The sequence below is a fragment of the Molossus molossus genome, unplaced genomic scaffold, assembly GCF_014108415.1.
Source record: "Molossus molossus isolate mMolMol1 unplaced genomic scaffold, mMolMol1.p scaffold_m16_p_14, whole genome shotgun sequence".
NCBI classification, from domain to species: domain Eukaryota; kingdom Metazoa; phylum Chordata; class Mammalia; order Chiroptera; family Molossidae; genus Molossus; species Molossus molossus.
In genome coordinates this window covers 1,168,230-1,178,441 of record NW_023425349.1, presented here as the reverse complement: position 1 = coordinate 1,178,441, position 10,212 = coordinate 1,168,230, and the positions used below count along the sequence as shown (strand labels likewise).

General features: G+C 57.5%; 1 protein-coding gene across 1 annotated transcript; it reads right to left on the bottom strand.

The window, feature by feature from the left end:
- Positions 1–590: 590 nt before the first annotated feature.
- On the bottom strand, positions 591–4,200 carry LOC118629969 (endoplasmic reticulum mannosyl-oligosaccharide 1,2-alpha-mannosidase-like). The gene is made up of 5 exons (XM_036261668.1): positions 3,783–4,200; positions 3,050–3,165; positions 1,454–1,608; positions 1,011–1,179; positions 591–758 (listed from the first exon to the last, which is right to left on the bottom strand). Exons 1-5 carry the CDS (start codon positions 3,829–3,831, stop codon positions 591–593), a joined length of 657 nt encoding a protein of 218 aa, XP_036117561.1. The 5' UTR covers positions 3,832–4,200.
- Between the last annotated feature and the right edge of the window lie 6,012 nt (positions 4,201–10,212).

Here is a 10,212-nt window from a genome sequence, read left to right as displayed (position 1 = left end):
CGGCTCAGCCCCTCTGCTGAGGTTCCCGAGGGGGATGAGGGCTGGAGCTCCGTCCTCCGCTGCGGGGCTGACGTCTCTCCTCTCGGGCGTCTCTGATCTCTCCATTATACCAGGTCCTGCGTCTCCGTCATTTCTGCTCTGATTTCACCGTGTGCTACCCTCACTCGCTGTTTCTTCGTGAGGCTGAATACCTGCCCACCTGTCCCCGACTGTGAAAACGGCCCTCATGTAACAGCAGGGACGTCGGAGGCATGACCGACGTCAGAGGCATGACCGACGTACGGACGGAAGGCGGCAGGATTACCCAGGATGGGAACCTGACTCTCGGGACTGAGTTCTGAGGTGTGAACAAAGGAAATGGCTTTTCCCCAGCTACACCCAGGGCTTCACAGTGACACCCGCTCACCAGCACGGGCAGTGTCAGGGGCACAGAGACTGGAACGCCGGGAGGGGACGGCAGGCCACTCTGGTCCCTCACGACGGGCTACCTGGGTTTTCCAAACTGAGGGTCTGCTGTGCCACTGTCTGGGAAAAAGTCACGTTAAGTACCAGTGACGCGTGCAGGGAGACCAGGTGTCCTGTGCCTTCTGCTACCGAGGGGACCATGCCGGGGGGAGCTGGGGCCCCGCAGCCAGACCCAGACCGCGCTCAGCACCAGGCTCAGTGAAGAGGCCGCTGTGCGTGTTGGTGAACATGGGCCCCAGCCCGTCCTTCCCCGGCAGGGAGTGGACGCGCCGTGTCACCTCCTCCACGGCCTCCTGGGCAGACGGGGAGAGGGCGGTGAGCGAGGGCACCGAGCAGTCCGGGGCTTCCTGCGCTCAGCCCTGCCCGATCCTTTCCCCGGGCAGCACAGCGGCTGGAGTCCTGGCTGCTGCTTGCTCGGCCCACTACCCCCTGCCGCACAGCAGCCCAGTTTGTGCACAGGCCCTGACGACAGGGCCGACCTCGTCCTCCCGGCAGGTCCCGCCCCTGCGTGGGGGCTGTGTCTGACGCCCACACACCCACCCCACGTCCGGCACGTCCTCTCCCGCAGGATGCCCAGGGGCCCGGGGTGCAGAGGGGGCCGCACCTGCTTGGTTCTGAAGGCTGGGGGCCTCCCGGGACGGCCTGGTGGGAGCGTCTGCCTTTCTGGAAGGGACTTGGGTGCCCTGCTCCGGCTCGATCACTGCTCCCCGCCAGCTGCAGGGAGAGAGGGGCCATCGGCACGGGCACAGACGCAGTCCCGCGGTGGCCGCCCAGCTGGGCTCGGCCTCGCCCTCTGCACCGCACAACCAGGAGGCGGGTGCCCACCCGGGGCGCTCAGGAGAGGCAGGAATGGCCTGCTTCCGAAGGGAGGCAGACAGACACACAGACGCCTGTCACACGCGCCTCCTCTTTCTGCTCGGTTTTCAGGAGACCACGCGGGAGGCCTCTGCGCTCCCCCACATCAGCCCCGCCTTGCTGCCCCCGGTACCTGACCACCGTTCTCCGCGGGACTTCGTCCTGGTGAGCCGTGGCCAGCGCCTCTTCCCGCTGCTTGGTGTCATCCTGACTCCTGTCCTCCCGGTGTTTACTGGGGGCTCTGATCTGCAGGTTGGGGGGTCCCCGCTGCACATGCCTTGGAGGCTTCTAGACAAACGGAAGAGTCACTTGTGAGGACAATTCAGTGCCTATGGGCTGCCATTTCGTGTCCACCTGGGACTCTCCCCATCAGACCAGACCCCAGTGTTGTGTGTGAGCCGAATTCTTCTCATGCTCACTGTGATAGCAGATTTGGGGAAGCACCTTTCATGTCTTCTGGCCCTGACCAACCTGGTACAGACTCCACACGCAGTCCAGTAAGCCCTGGGTGCAGGTTAAACCCGGCCCAGGACAGCTCCAGGCTGTCACAGGCCCTAAGGGGGCACAAAGGGGTTCGAGGCACCCAATGAATGAAGCGGCAGAGACCCTGTTGCAGGCCGGACACGGGCCTCCCGCTTTATCCTCAATCCGTGTGGCAAAGGCACCAGGTCTAGTGACCACGGGCGGGGCTCAGGCACGCTGCTGAGGACAGAGTTCCGCATCATCTTGCTGCCAGTCCTCCATGGCGGGTGTGTCCAGACACCTCCCCGGACAGGACAGGGCCCACGTGTGAGTCAGAGAGTCCCAGTAAGGAGCAGCCACGAGCCATGGAAGAAATGCCTGAGCGTCACCGGGAGGAGCCGCGCTCTGTGCACACTCGTGGGGCTGGAGAGGGGCCTCCCGTCGGTCCCTGGGCGGTGCTGCAGGGGGAGGCCAGCACCTGGCCCAGATCCTCTCCCTGACCAGCCCAGAGGGCGACCCAGGTGCACAGCACCGTGTCCTCAGAACCGCCAGTCTCAGAGGGGCCGTCCCTGGCTTTCTGACCGGTTCTCGTCTCCATGGCCCTGCCCTGGTCCCCACACCAACTGTAAAGGTGGGGTCACCCCAGGACCACACAGGCTCCTCTTGCCCCCTTCCTAGAGGACCAGGACCCCACACCTGGGGCCTCGCACACCTGTCTCCCATATCCAGACTCTAATCCTGACTGCTTCCCCATCCGGGCCCTGCTGGATTTCAGCTCCACGAACAAGCCGAGCTCCCTGCCTCGGGCAGCTCCCTGGGTCAGACCCTGCTCCGGCTCTGCCCAGACCCAGGGGCTCCTCAGCCTTCAAACTGCTGCCCAGTGTGCCGCCCTCAGAGAGGCTGCCCTGACCCAGGCCTGGCCTCTCTCTGCAGGTGTCTGCTCTCGTCCTTGCAGGGCGCACCTGTGGGCCACCTGCCTGCTCCTGCAGCTCACCTGCCTCTCCCCCCAGCCTGCTGTCCGGGAGAGGACAGTCTGTTCTGTTCACCACCTGGCCCGGGATCCAGAGCGCAGCACGTAAGCAACAACAACAAAGGAAGGAAGATTCCTCCTTCCTTCCTTCCCTCCGTGTCCAACCAGCCTACAAGTGAGGTCGAGACACCATCAGACGGCCAGGGAAAGCGTTCTCCCAACTGGTTTGAATCTCACATACTGCGCTGACGCTTCTGCACCCGGGCCGCTTCCAACCCACCGTAACTCGGAACGTACCTGAGGTGACAGCCCCGGGCCGTGTCCTGGGTCAGCGTCTGCCTTCTGAGGAGCTGGCAGGACCGGCGGGTTTGCTGGCCTCGGCACCTGCTCTCCCGCTGCCCTGTCGTTCGGGGCTGACAAGAGAACCTCTCACTCAGCGTCCACCTGGCTGCGAGGACACCAGCGTGCTTCTAGGGGTCACCTAGACAGGCGCTCGCTGCTCTTACAAAGGACGCCCTCAGTCCTCAAGGGCGTCACCGAACTGCACTCAACAGTGGCCAGGGAACCCAGCCTTCTCCAAGGTCGTCTTTGTGCTCGTTCCCATCCACCACCCCAAACGCTTCGCCGTAACGTCCACTCCAGGAGGTCCCCCAGTCACCCGCAGCGGCTCGTCAGCTCTCCTCCTCCTATCAGCCAGCTCAGAGGAGTTCAGAGCCTCTCCGCGCCCTCGCCAGCTCTCAGCCCGTCCTCTCCGAACACAGGGGCGTGGGAGTTAGGAATTCACGCCATGTGCTTAGCGCGAGCTTCAGCCTCAGAGCCGGGCACGGGCCGCCGACCCCACGGCACACTGGCAGGCTGGCAGGAAACACGTCCACGCCCGTGTTCCCGGGGTGCGGGGCACTCCACGCCCCTTTCCACCTGCTTTCCTGGCCCATTCCTTGCCCTCTCCCGCTCCTGGACCTGTTCAGGGGGACTGCCCCATGGCTCCTGCTAGTCCACCCCGGGGCCTGGGCGCTGGGGGAGCTGGTACCTTTCCACGGGTCGGCCACGCTGATGTAGAGCAGGAGCCCACAGAGCATCAGAAAGGCCAGGATGAAGAGAATCACGTTCCTCTGTAACCTCGACAGCTGCTTCCATCTCTAAGGGAGGGCGGAGAGGAACAGTCTTTACTGACAAGAACACAGCTAGAAATCTCTTCCCCCGGGGCCGCCTCCGTGAGGACAGGGAGACACTCGGCAGGTCCCGTGTGCAGGTCTCTCGCTTCTGAACGGGGGCAGTTCCTTCGGCTGGGCCGGCAGTGCCGGTGACGGGATGCACTTGGACAGGGAAGATGAGGGTGGACACGGGCGTGGAGTCCGCTCTGTCCCGGGACGTGAGCCGCGGAGAAACACGCTGCAACGCGCCGCTGGGGCTCAGTCCCCGCGGGACCTGCACCTGCTCAGAAGCCACCTGTGGGCGCTGCGCGGCCCGAGACCACCGGGGACGCACCGGGGTCGCACCATCGAGCTCATCCAGGGAACCGCAGGTGCCCAACAAGCGTGTTGAGGGGGCACCGGAGCTGCTTCTCCAAATTGCTGCTTGGCCAAGGACAGACAGCGAGGCCCAGGACAGCACTTGTGCTCAGGGGCTCCCTCTGCTGGGGCGGGGATTAAACAGTGTGTGCACCAGAGCTGCCTACGTGTCTGCTGTCGTCGGACCAGCCCGCCACCTTCTCACGTGACAGCGGCTATGCAGAGAGTTTCAAGAATCAGCAGGATGGCCCTGGCCAGTTTGGCTCAGCGGTTAGAGCGTCAGCCTGCAGACCAAAGCGTCGCGGGTTCGATTCTAGTCAAGATGTACCTCGGTTGCGGTTCAGTCCTTGGCCTTGGTCAGGATTGTGCAGGAGGCAACCAGTCGATGTGTCTCTCCCCCCACCCCCATTATATCTGAGGATAAATAGAAAAGAATATCCTCAGGTGAGGATTTAAAAGAAAGAAAAAGAAGGGACAGGATCTTTGGCTAATTATGACACAGTAGTTGTCAGCAATAAAACGATGGAGAATGTTTGTAATAGGTCTTGAAGCCAAGAACCTAGGTATGCGATCAGGCAATGAAACGTCCCAGAATCCAGCTGGGTCTGTTTTGGGGAGTTGGGTAGCTTCCTCTCCATTCCACCCTACTTTCTTGTTGTTAATCCTCACCTGAGGGTATTTATTCCATTGATTTTTAGAGAGAGTAGAAGGTAAGGAGGGAGGTGGTGGGGGGAGAGATCGATGTGAGACAGAGATTGGTTGCCTCTCACACGCGCCCCAACTGGGACAGGGAATCAAACTTGCAATCAAGGTACATGCCCTCGACCTGCAAGTGAACCCACAACCCTTCCGTGTGGGGGCCAGTGCTCTAACCACTGTGCCACACTGGCCAGGCTCCACCCCACTTTTTTTTCAATCCTTACCCAGGGATATCTTTCCATTAATCTTCAGATAGAGCAGGAGAGGGGGAGGAGGGAGAAAGATCAATGTGAGAGACACACCAACTGGCTGCCTCCGCACGACCCCGACCAGAGCCGGGGATGAACTGCAACCGAGGTACGTGCCCTTGACCGAAATCGAACCCACGACTCTTTGGTCGGCAGGCTGACATTCTAACCACTGAGCCGAACCAGCCAGGGCAACAACCCATGTTTTAATCCTCATCACATCATTATTTACTCCGCAGTGTTTACATTGGTTTAACAAGAACTAGCTGAGACCAAGGATGGTGGGACTTTCCCTGACATCTCCAGCGAGTGGGTTTATTTGTTTGTTTATTTTAACCCTCCCCAAGGATATGTTCTGATTGATTTGAAAGAAAGAGGAAGGGAGAGAGAGAGAGACATTGATGTGAGAGAGAAACATCAATCGATTGCTTCTCAGACGGGCCCTGACCCGGGATCCAACCTGCAACCTAGGTATGCGCCCTGACCGGGGATGGAACCCACACCCTTTGGTATGCGGATGACACTCCAAGCAACTGAGCCACCCATCCAGGGTGAAACTCCTGCACTTACTTATTTTTGGTTAATCCTCCCCTGAGGTTATTTTTTCCCATTAAGTTTTAGAGAGGGAGGGAGGGAGAGAAACATCGATGTGCATCGATGTGAAAGAGGCATATCGAACGGTTGCCTCCCACACGACCCTGACCAGGGCCGGGGATTGGACCTGCAACCCAAGTATGTGCCCTTGACCAGGAATCGAACCCGTGACCCTTCGGTCGACGCTCAACCACTGAGCCACACCGGCCAGGGCGACGCTCCTGCCCTTTGAAGACAATGTTAAGAAAATGAAAAGTCTAGTCAGACTTGGAGAAAATATTTCAAAACAGGTTTCTGATAAAAGACTTTTATCCAGACTGTATAAAGAACCGTTATAACTCAATCTTTTTTTTTTTTTTTTTATCCTCACCCGAGGACATTTTTCCATTTTTTGTACAGATAGAGTGGGAGGGAGAGAGAGGAAGAGAGAGAGAGAGGGAAACATCGATGTGAAGGGACACATCGAGTGGCTGCCACCCGCACGACCAACCAGGGCCGGGGACAAACTGCAACCGAGGTACATGCCCTTAGCGGAACCGAACTCAGGTCTCTCCGGACCGCAGGCGGACGCTCTAACTGCTGAGCCAAACCGGCCAGGGCATAACCGTTATAACTCAATCTTAAGAAGATAATTAACCCAATTAAAATGGGCAACAGGTTTGAATAGACATGTCTTTCAAGAAAATTCACAGAATGCCCTGGCCGGTTTGGCTCCGCAGTCAGAGGTCGCTGGTTCAATGCCCGGTCAGGGCTCAATCCCCACTGGGGTGTGCAGGAGGCAGCCAACTGATGTTTCTATCTCTCTCCCTCTCTTTAAAAATCAAAAACATATTAAAAATAAATGAAAACCAATGAAAAAATATCCTCCGGTGAGAATTAACAACAGCAAAAATATACACATAAGGCCTGGCCAGTGTGGCTCACTGGTTGAGCATCGACCCCTGCACCAAGAGGTCACCGGTTTGATTCCAGATCAGGACACATGCCCAGGTTGTGGGCCTGATGCCCAGTGGGGGGCGTGCAGGAGGCGGTCAGTCAATGTTCTCTCATCGATGTTTCTCTCTCTCTCTCTCCCTTCCTCTCTCTCTAAAATCAATAAAGAAAAAAACTTTTTAAAAAACAGCTACACATAAGGATCATGAACATGAGAGGAGGATCAACATAATTAGTCATCAGGGAAATGTTAATTACAGCAATGAGACGTTACATTTATTAGAACACTGCCCAATAACAGAAGAATACTCCACTTTCTCTGGGGCACACAGAACATTCCCCAAGAAAAACCATATTATAGACCATAAAACAAGTCTCAATGTATTTTTTAGTTGATAGTATTTTTACTGATTTGAGAGAGAGAGAAACATGGATTTGTTGTTCCACTTATTTATGCATTCATGGGTTGACTCTTGTGTGTGCCCTGGCTAGGTGTATGGGGACAAAGCTCTGGTCAGCCAGGGCTCAAAGTATTTAAAATCATACAACACACGTATTCTTTTTTTTTTTTTATCCTCACCCGAGGATATTTTTCCATTTTTTGTACAGATAGAGTGGGAGGGAGAGAGAGGAACAGAGAGAGAGAGGGAAACATCGACGTGAAGGGACACATCGAGTGGCTGCCACCCGCACGACCAACCAGGGCCGGGGACAAACTGCAACCGAAGTACGTGCCCTTAGCGGGAACCGAACCCAGGTCTCTCCCGACCGCAGGCCGACGCTCTAACCGCTGAGCCAAACTGGCCAGGGCACAACACACGTATTCTGACCCCTATAGAAATTAAAGTAAAAATCAATAGCAGAGCCCTGGCCGGTGTGGCTCAAGTGTTAGAGCGTTTGTCTGTGCAGTGAAGGGTCAAGGGTTCGATTCCTGGTCAAGGGCACGCACTTGGGTTGCAGATTCGATTGGCAGCCCGGTCAGGGTGGGCGCAGGAGACAACCAAATCAGTGTGTCTCTCACATCAGCGGTTCTTCCTCTCCCTCCCTCCCTCCCACTCTCTAAAAATTCAGCGGCAAAAATATTCTTGAGTGGAGATTAACCAAAAAAAAATTTTTTATATCAATAGCAGAGCCCTGCCCTGTTTGGCTCAGTGTTGGAGCGCCGGCCCGCAGACCAGAGTCGTGGGTTCGATTCTGGTCAAGGGTATGTGCCTCGGTGGTGGTTCGTCCCCAGCCCTTTCGGGTCGTGCGGGAGGCAGCCAGTCGATGGGTCTCTCATTGATGTTTCTCTCTCTACTCCTCCCACTCTATCTAATGTAAAATATGCTTGAGGATTAAAAAACCAATCACTCAATCAATAGCAGAAATATATCTGTAAGTTATCCAAATATTTGGAACTTAAACAACTTACTTTGAAATAATCACAGGGAGAAATACAAAATATGTTTAATGGAATGAAAACTATGTCTGAGTTTGTGGGACCAATAGTAGCGCTTTGTGGGGGCTTTATAAAAAAAAATCAAAGTCTTGACGCCTCCTTCAGAAAACCCACTGAACCCCATGTTCCTCTTCTCAGTAGGACCACCTTTCTCCGGTGCTCAGGACAGAAACCCTGGAGTCATCCTTCACTCCTCACCCTCCTTGTCCCGTGTCTTGTCACCTCTACATCTCTTGCTTGGCACAGGGATTGTCCCTGTAGCTTCCTGGTCACTGGTCACCCTCCTCCCGCCCTTGGTCACCCACGTAGCAGCCAGATCGTCACTCATCTGGCCTAATCTCTCCAGGGCCCCCACTGCTCCCAAATAAAGCTGAAGGCCTTGTGGCCCCCCCCCCCCAGTCCCGGGATCTGGCCATGACCTCTCTGGCCTCCTCCCTCACTGTCCTCCCCTCACTCGGCTCCAGGCTGAACACCCCTACCCCAGGGCCTTTGCACATGACATTCACGCCTTCCTCAGATATTTGCATGGCTCGCTCTCATTCCACTCAGATGTCTTCCCGAACGGCTTTCAGGGGAGGCATCTCTAGAACAGTGCCCTGTATTGATTCGTGAGTCATCGACTGCCCCCAAGTTATCCCCGAACTCAGCATCTGGGACAATAGCATTTATTCTCTTTCACCATGTCTGTGTCCGGAATTCTGGGGCAGCTTGACAGGGTGGTCCAGGATCAGGGTCTCGTCTGAGGTGACAATGAAGACATCAGCCAGGCTCAGCCGAGGCCGGGCAGCCTCTGGTTTCCAAGGTGACTCGCTCCCACAACTGGCAGGCGGTGCTGGCCACGGGAGGAGGCCAGTCCCTCTCCCAGGGCTGGTGAAAGCCCTCACAGCGTGGCATCGGTGACCAGAGCAGGTGGCCCGAGAGGAACAGTGCCAGGGCAGCTGTTCCTTCTAGACCTCACCTCGGACGTCCCCTCTGCCACTTCTCCACGTCCCATTCATCAGAAGAGTCACCAAGTTCAGGCCACACCCAAAGGCAAGGCCTGGGCTCCCCATTCGAAGGGATGTGTGTCAAAGAAACACAGGCCCCGGCGCCCCGCCCTGTTCCGCGAGCTCTTTCTTCCGAGCACGGCGCCGCCCGAAACCGTCCAAGGCCCTTACTTGTTGCAGGTGCTTTTTCTCCACTGCACACCCAGCGCTCGGGCGGTGCGGGCACCTGGCCGGCGAGGGCTCTGTGACGCTGGGCAGGTGGCCCTCCAGGAAAGGGGGGTTGGGAAGTCAGAGACAGGAGGGCCTGGCAGCGGCAGGCGGTGGAGCCGTATGGGCGGGGCTGTGCCAGCAGGACAGCATCATGGAACCTGCGGGGGCCCTTGGGCCGCCCCCGACCAAGGAGCAGAGACCCTGACTCAGGCCGGCTGGCAGCCAGCCCATTCCTCCCATGCTGACTTGGAGGTGGGCACGGGAGGAAGGTTCGTGCTCGGCCCACTTGGCCCGGGTGGGGCTGATGTCTGGACACGGTTCCTGTGCACCTGCTCCTCCCTACCCGGCAGCTCCTCCTCTCAGACTGGCTTCCTCTTGGCAGAAATGTGTCTCCGGGGGCTCCTAGCCCCCGTCCTCTGGGATTCACCTCCAGAGAGGATGCAGACATGGCTGCTGTCCCAGGTTCTGATCTGGCTAAAATCCTGGGGAAGAACCCTGAGTGGCCTGCTTGGGTCATGTGATGATCCCTCAGCCAATGTACTGAGGCTAAGGAGGGGCTGCGTGGAGGACGGACAGCTCTTACGAGAGCCCCGTGGTTGGAGTGGGGAGGGGCAGGGGCAGCTCCCTCCACATGCTGTTGGGTAGAATGAGCCAGCACTGAGGCAGAACAGGAACTCCCTTCCCTCCTGGGGCCAGAGGCAGCACCCCAGGACCCTTGGGCGCTCCCCACAGAATCTGACTCACCAGGATTAAGAGGGGTCCAGGTCTCTGCCAGTTCATCTGTTACAAAGGCAAAGGCGGTCAAAAGTCGTCTAGGGCTGCACCCCTGCCCGTGATGGGG

What these genes read in the sequence shown, in the direction of transcription:
- LOC118629969 (XM_036261668.1), bottom strand. Translation starts at nt 3,831, where the DNA reads ATGCTCTGTGGGCTCCTGCTCTACATCAGCGTGGCCGACCCGTGGAAA. An exon ending in CCGCGGAGAACGGTGGTCAG is followed by an intron (nt 1,180 to 1,453) that starts GTACCGGGGGCA and finishes CTCTCCCTGCAG; the next exon opens with CTGGCGGGGAGCAGTGATCG. An exon ending in CGGGAGAGGACGTGCCGGAC is followed by an intron (nt 759 to 1,010) that starts GTGGGGTGGGTG and finishes CCGTCTGCCCAG; the next exon opens with GAGGCCGTGGAGGAGGTGAC.